The 16,851-nt window shown below is 42.5% G+C and overlaps 2 protein-coding genes across 2 annotated transcripts in view; both read right to left on the reverse strand.

Moving 5' to 3' along the window:
* LOC122739136 (antileukoproteinase-like) overlaps nucleotides 1-9,848 on the reverse strand; it is a 39,770-nt gene extending 29,922 nt beyond the window's left edge. The window contains exons 1-2 of the mRNA XM_043980981.1: nucleotides 9,764-9,848; nucleotides 8,568-8,720 (exon numbers count right to left, since the gene is read on the reverse strand). Coding sequence (XP_043836916.1) covers nucleotides 8,568-8,720; nucleotides 9,764-9,848 — 238 coding nt within the window. The remainder of the gene's footprint in view (nucleotides 1-8,567; nucleotides 8,721-9,763) is intronic.
* A 2,181-nt stretch (nucleotides 9,849-12,029) lies between these two features.
* LOC122739137 overlaps nucleotides 12,030-16,851 on the reverse strand; it is a 43,002-nt gene continuing 38,180 nt past the window's right edge. Inside the window, exon 9 of the mRNA XM_043980983.1 lies at nucleotides 12,030-12,195. Coding sequence (XP_043836918.1) covers nucleotides 12,030-12,195 — 166 coding nt within the window. The remainder of the gene's footprint in view (nucleotides 12,196-16,851) is intronic.

Below are 16,851 nucleotides of genomic sequence, written 5' to 3' on the forward strand. Positions count from 1 at the left end.
CCTTGTAAAAACAAACAAACAAACAAAAACAAAACAAAAAAAGTCATTATCTAAATGGTAAAAGAATCTAACAGGCAGTTTTCAGACAAAAAAATCAAAGGTATCTATAGTCATATGAAAAAAGACTCTAGATCACTATTAATCAGAGAAATACAAATTAAAACAACTTTGAGGTACCACCCCACACCTATCAGAGTGGCAAATATAACAAAAAAGGAAAATATTGGATGTTGGAGGGGATATTGGAAAACAGACGCTAATCCACTGTTGGTGGAGTTGTGAAAATATCCAACCATTCTGGAGAGCAATTTGGAACTATGCCCAAAGGACTATAAAACTGGGCATACCCTTTGATCCAGCAATATCACTGATAAGTTTACATCCCAAAGCCATCCTCCAAAAGAGAAAAAGACCTGTTTGTTATATTTATAGTAGCTCTTTTTGTGGTGACTAAGAATTAGAGATCAAAGGAATGTCCATCAATTGGGGAATGGCTAAACAAGCAGTGGTATATAATTGTGATGGAATATTATTGTGCTATAAGAAATGACAAGCAGGGGGCAGCTAGGTGGCACAGTGGATAGAACACCAGCCCTAGAGTCAGGAGTACCTGAGTTCAAATCTAGCCTCAGACACTTAACACTTACTAGCTGTGTGACCCTGGGCAAGTCACTTAACCCCAATTGCCTCACTTAAAAAAGAAAGAAAGAAAGAAATGACAAGCAGGATGATTTCAGAAAGACCTGGAAAGACATGTGTGAACTAATGTATAGTGAAGTGAGCAGAAGCAGGAGAATGTTGTGCACGGTGACAGCAATATTGTTTGATGATGTGGTAAAAAAATATGAAAGTTTTTACCAGTTGGTTAGGATAACTGAAAGACGCCAGTTTTTGAAGGACCACCCTTTTGGGGAGGAGACGAACAGTTCGCCTGCTGCGCACGTCAGACTGCCTGCGGGGACTCAACTTCCGGGGTGGAGAGAACGGAAGTGGGGCTTTTGCCTGCTCGGCTAGGCTCCTGACGGCGCGGCACAGACGGTCTCTCTCCAAAGGTGGCTTTTCGGTTTGGTGAGTTTTTATAAGGAATATAGACTAAGCTTAGACTTAAGACGATTTGTATTGTGTTTCTACTTTCCTATCCTTTTAATCAACATCACCTTGTGACTACCATAACAATAAATAAAAGGGTCTATCTAGAAAACCAAAAGCTTCTTCCATTTACTAGTCTGGGAGATAAATTAAGGGAAAGGTTAAGTAGGGGAGATTTATGATCTAATATCCAATTTTAAATCTCACAATGAAGAACTGTGAATGACTTAACTTTTCTCAGCAGTACAATGATTCAAGACAATCTCAAAGGACTATTGATGAAACATACTATCCACCTCCAGAGAAAGAACTGATCGTTGATTGAACACAGACTGAAACATGCTATTTTTCACTTTCTTTCATTTTTTCTTTTATTCAAGTTTTCTTGTACATAATGACTAATGTGACTAATATGGTCATGTTTTAGGTAATTGTTATACATGTACAATTATATAAAACATTACCATATTAGTAACTTTATATATTTTATGTTTTACACAATTGTACATGTATAACCCATATCTGAGGGGAGGGGAGGGAGGGAAAGAGGGATAAAAATTGGAACTCAAAACTATAAATAAAAATGTTTATTACTTTAAAAAATAGTACCTGACATTCATATAGTGCTTGCTGTGTGCCAGGTGCTATGCTAAGCACTTTAAAATTATTGCTTCATTTGATCCTAACAGCAATCCTTCAAGGTAGATGCTATTATTATCCCCATTTTACAGATGAGGAAACTGAGACAAACAAGGGTTACGTGACTTACCCAGGGTCACACAGTTAGTAAATGTCTGAGGACAGATATGAACTCAAGTCTTCCTGACTCCAGGCTCAGCAATCTATCCACTGTGCCCCATAGCTACCCATGGCAGAAAAAGATAGCTCTCCTGTGGGTGAGGCAAGGGTGAAAACTCTTTAATTGAACAAAGACAAAATATCTATGGGCAAGACTGAAATTTGATATATCACCAAAGAAGGATATCTTGAGTCAAAGATAAGAAGACTCTCTAGGAAAAAACCATATGTGAGACTTAAATGAGATAAATAACATAGTTATCCCTTCCACATTGTGACTTTCCCCATTGTGTTTTGAGATATCATGGGTTGGCATAAGAAATTAAATGGGAGGGGCAGCTAGGTAGTACAGTGGATAAAACACCAGCCCCAGATTCAGGAGGACCTGAGTTCAAATCCAGCCTCAGACACTTGACACTTACTGTGTTACCCTGGACAAGTCACTTAACCCTCATTGCCCCACAAAAGAAAAAAAGAAGAAGAAATTAAATGGGAATTTTGGGGGAGTTTTTCCAAAGTTTTAGGTTTGTGTGTACAAAGGGCAGCAAGATGACACAGAAACAGTTTCAAAATTCAGATATGCATAAAATGTATGTACTGTCCTGTATAGTATCACCTGTACGGTTTGTATTTTACTATTTCATAACATAAATGAACAGCTACACAATTTTTTCCTTAAAATTAAATTTGTAGTAAAAGGCCTCTGTTCTACGCACTGGTTTAGGGATGCCAAACATGTTTACAGCAATTTGTCCCATGACAACTCACAGTGACCTTACAGTGATATTTGCTTCTTGAGTTTCTTGTATCTTGTGTTGTTTCAATTGCAAGGGGAGGGCCAAAAACATTTACCTGGATTTTCCAGATATCGGGGGCACTATGACCCTAACCTCCTCAACGTGGAAGGGATCATTCTACTTTGCCAACCTCCTCCAGGGAACGAACATGAAAGGTTTATGCCAGCAAGGAGACAGAATCACTATGGAATCAGCAAGCGTCTGCACTGGAAAAGATGTGTAAATCAAATGGAATGCCTTAAAGGGCCAACTTTTGGAATTTTATGGGACCTGAACAATTCTCTTCCTGAACTCATGTAGCAAAAACTAGAGAGGTATCGTGGTGTTGGCAGGACACCATGACAAGTTTATATGATTCCTTTATTAAGATTACCACTCTAGGGGCAACTAGGTGGCATAGTGGATAAAGCACCGGCCCTGGATTCAGGAGTACCTGAGTTCAAATCTGGCCTCAGACACTTGACACTTACTAGCTGTGTGACCCTGGGCACTTAACCATCATTGCCAAGAAAGAAAGAAGGAAGGAAGGAACAAAGGAATGAAGATTACCACTCTAGATAAAGAGGGGCAAAGTCCCCTGACTTGGCGGTTCATATGAAAGCACAGCTAATAAGGTCACCTCTCACCTCACCACTAATGAGGGAAGATGTCAAGCCTGAGAAAGTACATGAGGTATGAGTAGAAGGAACACATGGCAGCTGGAGATGCAATGGCCCAGAGATAAAATGGTATCTAGTTGACATTCATTTGTACTTGCCTCACCCAAAAGTAGAAAAAAATCATGGACATGATACACAGCTCTGTAGGGGAGGGCAGAACTGCCTGAGGTTTTTTCCCTGGGAAGACTCAGCCTCCCCTAGCTCCCAAGGGCCCTCTTGTGTATGGGCAATAGAAGCAAGACAAGACTATCGTAATTTCATGCAGTTTCACTGGCTGTCCCCCCATTCCTTGACTTCTCTCCCTTGACTCTGCCTCCTGGTTTCCTTAACTGTCTCTAAGTTCCAAGCAAAGCCCCACCCTCTGCAAGAAGCCTGAAGGGTTAATACCTTCTCTCTATTGATTTTCTTCCATTTATCCTGATCATATCTTGTTTCTATAGAGTTGTTTGCATGTTGTCTAACCCATTGGCTTATGAGCTCCTTAAGGACAGGGGCTGTTTTTTTTGTCCTTCTTTGTATCCCCAGTGCTTAGTACAGTGCCTGGCACATAGTTGGAAATGAATAAGTGTTTATTGATTGATAGAATACAGAAATTCAAAGGTAGGATGAGATTCCTGACCCTTGACACTTAGCCCTGTTTCCTCAGGCTCAGCTTTCTGTCCTGAGGTTCCGAGGATAGGCCCTTTATACAAGGTTCCTAACTGAACACATAGTAGGTGATTAATAAATGCTGGCTGGCTGACTAAAGATACAGATACAGAGAATAGAATAAGAATAATTCTAAGAGAATAGAAGCGAGGAGATAGAGACCTGAAGACCACAGAAAATCGGGTGAGAGGTAGACAAAACCATGCTCCCTGGAAAATGTAACGGCACAAAGGAATCCAGACCAAGAAGGCTGGACATGCAAACCACACCACCAGGAGACAATCAGAAATCATCTTCTTCTGTGAAGAAGATGGCCATGCCTGTAGGTAAGCTGTACTGGTAAAGAGAATGCAGCCTGGGTGTTATGGAAGCTGATGTGTCCAGGAGCAGCACTGGGGAAAGGAGAGGGGACCAGGGAAGGTGAGAACCTTCGACCCAGAAAACAGGAGGCATGATGCTGATAAAGCACTTGGACTCATGGGATCCATAAAAGAAGACAAAGACTGAGAATGTGAAATGTACTGTCTTAGAGAGCAGAGCACCATTGTATTCTAATTGTTCTGTAGGAGGTATTTGACAACAAATACCATGATAACCTTTAGAAGGGCTTGGACTTAGAGAACTGAGTGGCAAAAACTAGGCTTATCTGTGTTATATCAGAATGAGCCTGGAGTTCACTCTGGAGCTTGTTGATATCAATAGAAAAGTGTATACCTTGGATCATGTGTGCCCAGACCCAGAGATTATTATCTTTGACGTGTTGGTACTAATTGGAACCAAGTCCAGTCTTGTTAAAGATATGACAAGATAATGAATACAAGTCAAGCCCCAATACCTGAGCAGTTTTACCATCTATATAGTCTATACAGAGACCTATAGGAGAATGGAAGCAAGATATGGTAGTGAACATCACAAGAATACTGGCTCTTCAACTTCACAAATTGATGCCAAGATATCAGATTTGGGCGATTGTCCAGTAGCAGAATAGAAGGACTGATTGATACAAAAGCTCAACAAGAGGACAGATGTGTTCTCATTGCATGAGTGGGATGAGGCATGCATGCCAGGAACAACCTACAGGATCCACCTCATTGACCACCAACCATTCCAGTAATGATCTAGAAAGATTTCTTTGTCTGTGACAGATGACCTCAGAAACCTTTTCAAAGACCAACTAGCCAACACCATCATCAGAGTCTGGCAGTCCATATGCATCAGCCATATTATGGTGGTACAGAAAGAGAATGGAAAGATATCAATCAAAGTGAACCAGTAGCCCATGCCAAGGGTTCAAGACATCCTTTACCATGTAATAGGCAGAATAAACTTATGTAATGACCATTACTAGGTTCCTATATCAGACAAGGAATAAATAGCTTCCATCTGCCTAGCTGGATTTTTGGTGTCTGGGAGGCACTTGCTACTTTCCAATGACTGATGGAGAAATTATTTAGAAGCATGAATCAATCTTGGCCCAGCTAGATGACTTCATAATCTTTGGGAAAACGCTAGAATGTGAGAAGAGACCAATGAAGGTGTAGATCATCAAGAGGAAACCTGTTTGAAGCTTCCAATTAACCAATCTTGACTTTTCAGAGCCTTTGTCAAGTATGTGGGTGACATATTATCATAATGTCACCCCATTTCAATGCTATACAAGGTGGGGTAGGATACCTAAGTGAAGACTGTATTTGCGAAGGCCAGGGAACTAGGTTACAAGCAAATGACAGCATAGTGAAGAGTTAGGGACTTCCTACCAGACACTATACTCACAGCATATGTGAAACTTGTTTCATTGAACCAGACTTTTGTGCCTCAGCTGTTTGTAGATACCTAGAAGCAAGAGCAGATAGCATGATACAAGCCAAGAAGTAAGGCAATAAGAACACAAGCCACATTTTGGTGATATCTGACCATATCACAAGACTAGCATAACTAACCAGAAATCAGAAAGCTTTCACAGTTGCTAAAGTGTTATGGGAAAAGTATTTCCCAGTGTACAGACTTCCTTCCAGGTTCAGAGATCTGCCAAGGCAAAGATTAGTCAAGGAAATGTTAGCTTTGGCTGGCATCAAAGAATCCAGAAATCTACTGTTCCAACTTCATGCTGGCTGAATATGTTAGGGACACTGAGAGCAGAACAAAACTCCTGGTGAAGTTAGCATGTAGCATTCATTCCTAGCAATAAATACATTCTACCAAGAGTGTTGGTCCGGGCATTGCACCATCCCTACTGTGGACAGTTTGCCTCAGTTCCTCAATTATGCAATGAGGATAACAGCACCTACCTCCCAGGGTTGTTGTAAATACCAGACGAGATAATAATTGTAAAGCACTTAATACAGTGCTTGGCACATAGTAAGTTCTGTATAAATATTAGCTATTATTATTATACTGTCTGCCATGGAACATACGAATTTGTAGTGTGTTTGCAGAACATTGGAAACCACCTCAATACCTCGTCGTGGAGGGACTAGGCAACTTGCTTATTTATAGAATAGTCCCGGGGACTGGCAAGAGCTCTGTCAAAACATTTTCCTGTACCCTGTATTTACCATATGAGAATCAGTTGGATCTCCCTGATGAGATTAAAGGACAATAACCTCTGTAGACTCTAAGTGAAAGAAGCCATCCGCCGGTTATAAATGTAATGCAGGGCTCAAGTGTGTCTCATTTGCTTAAGACTATCTTCATTGGTGAAGGGCATCCTTACTAAATATCTGCACCAGGGATGGAGCTGCATGAGAGCCTAGGAGAAGAAAGACTTCTTGTTTCCTGCTTCCCATGATTGCAGGCCCTTTTAGGGGAGAAACCCAAAGAAAAAGAGAATATACTTTGAAAGGCAGATATGTAAAGGAAAGCGGCTCCCTTCACCAAACATGTCCCTAATGTCTCCAGTCTTGTTCTCTTTCTCTCTGAGTTTCTCCCTGAGAGGGTCTTCTGAAGCCACATGTGTCCTCTCTCAAAGCAAGAAACAAGCTTTCATGCCAACTCTACCTGTCAGTCTCTCTCATGCAGGCATGTCATGTTATCAGCATCCTTTCCAGAGTTTTATGCAGATGATCTCAGCTGAAATGGCAGTCAACTTGGAAAGACTCTCTGAACTGGGCAGTGGCTCAGAAATAGATCCTTCAAATGAAGAAGACACTATAAGCTGTAACATAACAACCAATTCAGAAAGAGAGAGGACTGAAGCCAGAGACAACACCTCTCCTGCCTAGAGCTTTGGCCCTGGGATTACTAGGGTAAGAGACATCCCAAAGGGTATTGTAACACTGCCAGTCAGCTTAGACCCTCTGCAAGGTCAGGTTCAGGTCTGTAAGACTGCCTTTCTGATGAGGTCTAGGATCAGTCTATACCATAAACCACCTCAGGTTCAGGGGAAAACAGGTCAACAGGTTATAAAAGAGAAATATTTAACTTCTCACCTTACTAACTTGTAAGCAATTAACATTGCTGGGTTGTTAAAATCAATTATCTGAAAAAGAAAACAATTCTGAGGTACAAAGCTTCTGAGTAGATAATGATTTAATAAGTCATGGCTGACAGGTTACCTGTAAGTCAGGTCAACTAATTCCCTCAGTAATTTGTGACAAAGGAGTGATTTCCAGAGCTTATTTTTATAACAGAAAACAGACATAAGATTTACAGGAATAGGGAAGCAGACCAAGACCAGGGAAATAGGTTGATTTGAAGTATCAGGCTGCTGGCATGGCAGAGGCATGCAGAGTTTCCAGGGTGAGACAATTCTTCAATCTGATATCCTACTGGATTAGGGCCTGTGCCTATCAACCTGTCTGGCAAAGTGATATTGCCTTAGGAATCTGCCCTGCACTTGTAGCATTTTGCAATTTTAAAAGGCTTATGTTAAAGGGTGCTATACAGTTATCCCTTCCACATCATAGGAGTTAGGGCACAGCTCAATCAGGAAAATCTGCGTAAAATGTTTTGGCCTTCCCTTCATCCCAGAGAATAAGTCTGAATTTTTTTTCTTTTCTTTTATACAGAATTTACAGTACCTATTGCAAATTTTGGGTTAAGTATCTAATCATAGGCTCTGTGTCATCTGCTGGCCTTTGCATGTCACCTGCGGCATCAGCAAAACTCCAAAAATGTTCCCATTTAATTTTTTTGGGGGGGGCAATGAGAGTTAAGTGACTTGCCCAGGGTCACACAGCTAGTAAGTGTCAAATGTCTGAGGCTGGATTTGAACTCAGGTCCTCCTGAATCCAGGGCCAGTGTTCTATCCACTGCACCACCTAGCTGCTCCTCTCCCCCCATTTAATTTCTTATGCTGACCTGGGAAATATCAAAACCTCAGTGGGGAAAGTCAGGATGACCCCCAGAATGAAATATTTCAAATGCACAGACTCAGGTCCCCAAAACAGTGCTGAGTTTGGTGGTTGAAGGTGAGAGGAAGAGAGGTGGAGGCAGGAAGAAGAAGGGACAAAAAGAAAGAAGAAAACTCCCCTTAAGTCCTGTTCTGTAGTCTTGGCAAAGATCTTATAATTAGGGGAAAGTGTGTGGCAAGGAAAAGGGAGGGATTAGGGATCCTGAGCTCAGAGAGCCTCCATACCTTTCAATGGATCCATGCAGGTCTTCCCACACCTGCCCACGCAGCACTTCAGTTCACCAGGGCAATGTCCATCATTGTCACATTCATTTGGAGGATTTATCATTACACACTGTTCTAACACAAATGGGCATGTTCCTGGCTTTTCTGAATCTCCTAAAGCCAAGCCATGCAAAGTCAGACGGTTTATTTTCTAGAACAATCCTCCCCACCCAATCCAAGCTTGACTTGAGGCACTCAGCTCCATCCCTCCTAGGCTAACTCGCCTAATAGCATCTCTCTCTAGTCCCAGGAAACCTGACACAGCTACCCTCTGGAGCTTGGACACAATCCACCCTTTTCATTTCTGCTTGGAAGTCTCCTAATCCCCATCTACCCCAGCAGCCTCTGGGACTATGGCACTCCTGCTCAGGGGTGGCCAGTGAAAGCATTAGCATCCCACTTGATAGATGAAGAAGCCCAAACTCAAGAGTTTATGGACTCAACCCTCAAGGACAGGTTTCTGTGATTTCCTGAAGTAGGTGGTGGAGACAGGCCTTGAACCCCGGGGTCCTGACTCAAAGAACAATAACCTCCACTAGAACATGCTGCCTCCCAGAGAAAGAGACAGTGACAGAATGGCAATAGCTATAGAGAAGGGGCCAGAGAAGGAGGCAGATAATGAGACAGAGACTGAGAGATAGAGTGATGGACAAAGACACTGTGCTAGGAGCAAGAGAAAGAAGCTAGAGATAAAGAGTGATTGAGAGTAAGAATAAGATAGAGAGGGGCAGCTAGGTGGTGCAGTGGATAAAGCACCAGCCCTGGATTCAGGAGGACCTGAGTTCAAATCCGGCCTCAGACACTTGACACTTACTAGCTGTGTGACCCTGGGCAAGTCACTTAACCCTCATTGCCCTGCAAAAAAAAAAAATGAAGGACAAAGAGTAAGAGGATGAGACAGAGGATGAAACTGAGATACACAGAGAATGAACAGGGAATGTAGTTTGGAATCCTAAAACCTTGGGGATTTCTCAAATAGCAGCTCCAGCTGGGAGATGGCCCACAGGGAGGGGCCATTGAGAGGCTTGGAGGATCTAGGAAGCTTTTGTCTTTGTCCAGAGGGCCCAAACTTCCTACCCTAGAAAGCTCAGCCTTGGGGTAACAGAGGAAATCCCCCAATCCCCCATCCTGCAGACCAGACCCAGCCATAACCTCACCTCTTCTTTCAATTTGAATAGTAGCTGAAGCAAGGGACACAAGGGTCACTAGTGCCAAGAGGAAGAAAAGGCTGCTGGGCTTCATGGTGAGGACAGGAGCCACTGAGATAACTGGTACAAAGGCCTAGTATTTATATCCACCTCAGTGGACTTAATCCCTGGAGAATTGCATCAGGAACTCTTTACTCTTTAGGGTGGAGCTTCGCAAGCAGGAAGCTCTGACCCTGAATTGAACAATCTTGGAATCTTGAAATGTTGATAGTCCTTTCCTCTGAGGCCCATGAGGAAGGGATGGGGTTAGTAAAGCTGGGCTGGAGAGAGAAAAGAAGCATGGGCCAAGTCAAAAAGTCCTTAGGAGAATAGCTCATATTGCTAGTTCAATTTACATACAAAACACTTTGATCTGGTTTGATTTCACAGCACCTGCGTTAAAAATGAGTGACCTTAAGCAAGTCATTACCCTCTTCTGGGCCTCAGTTTCCTCATTTTCTGAGGTCCCTTCTAGCACTAAAGCTATGACCCTATTTTCCCCAAGGTCCCTTTTAACCCTAAATCTTATCCTTCAATGGTCAACAATCTACACAAGCTATGTGCTTTTAGATCTGTGCTATGGCTGGTTAAACCTCCTTTGGCTAACTGTTCAATAATCTGTGAACATCTCACTGTACTTTAACATTGAACCAAAAGTAGCCAGTTAAAAGCCTAGCTCAAGCTCCCCACCCCCATTGCTAATGGGGTTTGGACCTAGATTTGATGCTAGAGCCTCTGGAGCATGAGGACTCCTGTCCTTTCTGGTATTATGACATGCTAATATCCATGTGTCCAGGGGACCAGTGATGAAGCATCTTATCTACCTCCTGCCAGAGAGATGATAGACACCAGAAAAAGAAAGATATGGGCATAGATATAGACATAGATGTAGATGTGGACGTGGTCATGGATGTGGACATTGCCATTGCCATTGAAATGGACATAGACATAGACATAGACATAGACACGGACACAGACACAGACACAGACACAGACACAGACACAGACACAGACACAGACATAGACATAGACACGGACCCGGACACAGACACAGACACAGACACAGACATAGACATAGACATAGACACAGACCCAGACATGGACATCCACATAGACATAATGATAGGCATACAGATACAGATACACATGTACATACATGCACATAAACATACACACATAGATAAGGATATAGATATGTTTGTCCATGGCCCTTGTCTGAATTGATTTTGCTTGTCTAAATGTACTTGTTACACCAATTTTTTTCTCTTTTATTCCATTTTTATGTGGAAAGAGGTTTCGTGGATGGAGGATGGTAATAGTGAAGCCTGAGAAAAAGGGTCATTGAAACAGTTTACCAAATGGACAGAAGAGAACAGAAACATGCTTAGAAGGAAAGAGACAAGGAGGATAACTTGTTGCCATATGTAGAATTTATTAAATACTTGTTGTTGGGGGTGGCTAGGTGGCACAGTGGATTAAGCACCGGCCCTGGATTCAGGAGTACCTGAGTTCAAATCCAGCCTCAGACACTTGACACTTAACTAGCTGTGTGACCCTGGGCAAGTCACTTAACCCTCATTTCCCTGGGGGGTGGGGTGGGGAACAGTCTTGGTACCAAAATAGATAAAACTCATGGGCCTTCCCTGCAGCATGGAAGAATTGGTAAATAAGACAGATCTAAGTCAGAGCAACTTGACATCTATAATTGTACCAGTTACTGGGAATGGCTGATCTGGGTCCTGTTTCTTCCTTACTTAAGCTGTATTTGCTGATATTACAGAAGATTATGGAATGAAAGGCAGCATGACATAGTGGATAGAGGACTGCCACAGAGGAGGCAGACCCAACATGGTAGAGTATGGTATAGTAGAAACTAAAACAGTGAGCTCCCCAGGTCCAAAAAAAAAAAAATGCCACTACCAAACAGATCTGCAAAATGTATCAGACTAAATCCAAATGGGGAAATCCAGAAGAAGCAATGGTGAGTTACTTCTTCCACTCAGGTGGGCATAGGAAGACAGATGGAGAGGTCCATAGAGACAAGGGATGGATACTAGCCAGGAACACACTGGAAACCAAGTTCTCCAGTGCTTAGGGACTGGCTATGCACCAGGGCAAGAGGAAGTCCCAGCTCATCTAGGAAAAATGCATTCAGAGTACTAGAAAAGGTGCTAACTGGAAGCTTTGGAACCCATCATCCAATTCTGGGTCACCAAGACTGAGATGTCAACCAAGATCAGGCTGAGAAATGGACCAGCACCTGGGGATACTCTTCCAAGGTAGGGAGTCCCAGGGTGGTGTACAGAGAAAGGAACAAGTTCAGAAGCAAGCAGCAGTGGTGTGATTCAGACCCCCGGGAACAGAGCAGGGTCTCAGTGCCAGCTTCTGGCCCACACTGAAGCCTACAGAGGAATAACCAGGCAAAGAATCCTCTACCAAAGGGGGCCCTACAATTCTTTTTTTTTTTTTCAATTCTTTCTCTCTAAACTAGCAGGTGAAATCACAAATCATGTCCAAAATTTTTTTAAGTAAATTACTGAACTCTAAACTTGGCCTCTAAGTCTATGGGCACTACTGCCTTGTGCTCAAGGAAGTGGGATAGCTGGGTGGTAAAGTGGTTAGAGTGTTGGACAGAATCAGGAAGACCTGAAGTCAAAGCCTGCCTCAGATAACTATCAGCTATGTGACCCTCAGCTAGCCACTTCATCTCTCCATTTCCTCATCTGGAAAATGGGGATAAGAATAAGCACTTACTTCCCAGAGTTATTGGGAAGACCAAGTGAGATGACTTGCAAAGCACTTTGCAAACCTTAAGGCTCTACATAAATGCTAGATATAAGAATTATTAGAGACAGACAAAAAAAAAAAAAAAAAGAGAGCCCAAGAGGAGTAGTGTGGCCTGGACTTCCTGGAAGTCCTGGCTACAAGGTGGGATTCTGACACTCCTTACCAGAACTTTGACCTTTGGCAAATCCTTTTCCCTCTCTGGCCCTTAGTTTCCTTATCTGTACAATGAGGGGGTGAACCCAATGGTCCCTGAGGTCTCTTAGAAAAGTAGTTCTTGCAGTCTTTGACTTACTCTCTAAATATCAACCCTGGACAAGGGTCACCAGCAAACACACCTGGGTTCATTCTGAGATCTAAAGGATAGACTACCTCTGGATCACTAATGGCTCATTAATTGGGGATACAATTGCAGGAAAATTTGTAAAAATAAAACCTACATTTCCTGAGTTCCCCCATGTGTTGGTAACAACATGCCCTCCCACAAAGGGCTTGGAGAGACAATTTGCATACCAGGTATGGGAAAGATTGTGATTTCCTCTACCAGTGAAACTGAATAAGACAGAGGACCCAGACACCCATAAACATAGATAAGAAACATAAAGCAATCTACTAGCCCATTATCCTTCTTTGATTCCACACAAGGTAAAGATACTCCATACTGACCAAGTGCCAGCCCCTTTGCCTCACAGGGCCACTGTCCAAACAACTCAGAGAAATATCCTGGGCTATTGGTAAGGTCCAGAGCTCCTGCCTCCCCTGACATGGCTGTAGTCCTTCAGCTCCAGAAGGTTTCTGGCAGTGATCTTGCCCTCCCCTGAGAATGGGGCTGTGCAAGGCACTTTCTCCCTCCAGCTGGCTGGTGCCTGGTTCTCAAACTCAGAAGTTTTTGAACTCAACATTGCCAATGAGTTTAACCCAGAAGGCTAAAAACATCCATGTGTCAGCACTGCTAAACACTAGCCTGTGCTCAGAAAAGGGAAGAGAAAGGCAAAACAAGCCCACCAAGAATTGGAAGGCCTAGGAAACCTACCTCAGGCTCATCAAGGAAAGCACATGTCTCCCCTTGCCTTGTGCTTCTGCCTTATTCAGGGAGGGACAACAATTTCTCCTACACCCTCTTATTGCTCTGTAGTCTGCGAATCTAAGAGAGAGAAAATATGTGAAAAAGAGGTCTCCTCCCCTAAGTGCATGGGCCATTTCTCCTCTATTCAAGGATTCACAGGGAGAGGCAGAAGAAAAGTCATTCTTGTACAGCTCAATAACTGTAGACCACTCAGGGGAGCTCACTGTGTCCTCCCTCCCAGCAGGGGCCAAGGGCCTATGTCAAGCTACATGGGACATGCCCCCTTCCTACAAACATCTATATCCTATAATCTCATCAAGTGAATTGGAAAGCCAACAAAAACTCCTCAGGGGCTCTCCTGAACATCTCTTCTACATAGGGGTCCCTGCAGCCACCAATCAATCCACGATTCTAAGTTCTAGGGTGGGGGCCGTGTAAATGATTTCAAAAGGTTTTGTCCCTTAACAACTTCTGCTACCCTCCCAAAACACCCAAGGAAAGGACCACCCCCTGACTCCAACCCCTCTCACCTGCACAAAGGAGAAAAAATCCAGAGAGAGTCACTCTATTCATCATCTCATTACATCATCTCATCAACTTCATTACAACTTTTATTTCTTCAGGTCAGGGCCTCAGACTTGTTCCCTGGAGCTGAAATGGTTCAGCCAAAACCCCACTGAGAACCACAACCAATCAGACAGAGGGGTCTGATGACTTCAACCTGCCAGACACAGGTGCAAACTCATAAACAATCAGACCAAAGATAGCTGATGTAGCAACAAGTCAGGCACAAGTGTTCATTGGCCCCAGCCAATGAGGCACAGGAAGAATCTTAATAGGAAAGCAATTCTTTATTGGACAGAGAGGGGGGTCTTCAATGTGGTGGCCTTTCAAAGCAGATCCCAATTTAGGTTCCTGGCAACCACAAGGTCTTCATTAATTAATCATCCTTTTCCTCCTCTGGGAAAGTGCAAGTGGAGAAGGTTAGTTCTATAGCCACCCAGGAGAAAGTGCCCACTTATTTCTTGGGTAGGTTGACCCCTTTTCCTGCCTCATTCCCACCTCCACCTCCAAGGAAGACTAAGAAGAGCCACTCCAGTGATTAATGTTTATCAGGCATCTTAGAGGTGGGTTGGACTTCAGAGATCTTCAAACCCAGCTCCTTTATTTTATAGTAGAGGAAAAGCCCAAGAGAGAAAGGGGTTTGCCGCATATCAAAAGGCCACTTAATGTCTACAGGAACTAGACACCAGAAACACCAACTGAATCCTATCTCTGGAAGCAGTTCCCCTTGCACTGGAGATCTGGCTCTACTCAGGCTGCAAATGAATTCACTGACAACCCTATCCCCTGAGTCACCAAGGAGGCCAAACTTTGACAATTTTCAGGCAATTACACCCTTCATTGCTCCCAACCAAAGTGAAAGCTGTCACAAGGCAGAAAACTTACACTTCTGTTGCTTCCTGGGAACTGCTCAGCCTTGTATATCCAATTCAAAACTTTTTTTCTGACCTCTTTGAACTTGGTAAATAGCTTGGTCACATAATGTGTCAGCAGGAAGTAAGCACTGATGCAAAGAAGATACAATTGCTCCCCAGATGGTAACATCCTAGAAACCTTTACTAATTGAGGACTTTCCTAGGATTCACTGGCTACTATTGTTGAGTCTCTGAACAATTACACTGCTATTACTAAACCTCCCAACAATCTCACAAGTGGATAGATGAGGGCAAACACTCTAAATCATAACGAGAAGAGGGAGAAAACTTTCAAACTCTAAGAAGTCTTTTGGAGACAATGGGAGGAAGAATTCAAACAAGCTTTTAAAATTTTTGTTAACTGCCTTAAAAATTTCACCATCTTGTCCTATGTTGACCCAAATAAACCTTTTCTATTACAAATACATCCTTTGGGGCGGCTAGGTGGCACAGTGGATAAAGCACCGGCCCTGGATTCAAGAGTGCCTGAGTTCAAATCTGGCCTCAGACACTTGACACTTACTAGCTGTGTGACCCTGGGCAAGTCACTTAACCCCCATTGCCCCACCAAAAAAAAATTAAAAAAAAAAACAAATACATCCTGGTTTGGGGGGTGTTTTGTACCCAGAAAATGATGGTTATTAAAAAGTAGAAAAAGAAAGAAAAAGAAAAAAAGGCCTTGGAATCAGATAATAAAGAATTTCCTGGAGTTAAACTTGGTATCCAAGACATAAACTAGAATTTTTGGATTTAAAACAGTCATCACAGAAAAGTTCAAAAGTAACATCAATAGAGCAAAATTTCAAGTGTGGACAGATGACAACCCACTAAGGTACCTTGTGATCCATCCTAAGTTGGATGCTGCTTGCCAAAAATGGAGAGCAGTTGTAGGTAATTATGAAATTAGTATATCCTACCAACCAGGAAACCTAACCCAGTCCTTCTTTTCTATTTCATGGACCTCATGATACTAATATTATGTGGATAAATATTGATGAAGGGAGAGCTATTGGTAACTCCCAAAAGGATAATGAACAATCAGTATGGACAACCATGAATTTGGAATAGCCACCTAAAAGCATAACCTCAGTAGAGTCAAATACATTGCATTAAGCAAAAAACCTTCTTTATCACAGTTATCACTGGATGACTGGTGATAAGAATAGATGAATGCTTGGGTTCTGTGATAGAATACAATCAATAAATGGAGGGCTAACCCCCACAGACTCTCTGGAGGGGTAACTACTGTGAAGGAATGGACAGAAGTTGGAAATTCTAAGAGCTAATTAATCATCCATATGGTATCTAGAGATGGTTGGTTCTTCCTTCATAAATATGTAATGACCATGTAAGCATTGCATGATGATTGTCAACATTTAAGTCAAGCAAGAACCCTTGAAGTATTGAAAGATGGATTTTATTGGCCCTATATGGTTAATGACATGTATAATTAGTGTGTCATTTCTGTGCTCCATAGGTTTGTCTGTACCAAATAAAGTTGTGCCACTCATGTGGCAGACCTACAGAATATGAGCATGAGAAAATTAGTAAAACTTCTGTGCATGGATATTTTTTTCATTCTGGAAAGAAATTGTTAAAATATGTATCATTTCCTATTGGTAACAGAGCCTTTCAACAGATACACAAGCCCACCCAACAAAAACGTCAGAAAGTTTCTACTGTCACTAAAATGTTATTAGAAAAAAATATTTCTCAATATTGTTTCCCAA

The sequence above is a fragment of the Dromiciops gliroides genome, chromosome 2 (genome assembly GCF_019393635.1).
Source record: "Dromiciops gliroides isolate mDroGli1 chromosome 2, mDroGli1.pri, whole genome shotgun sequence".
NCBI lineage: Eukaryota > Metazoa > Chordata > Mammalia > Microbiotheria > Microbiotheriidae > Dromiciops > Dromiciops gliroides.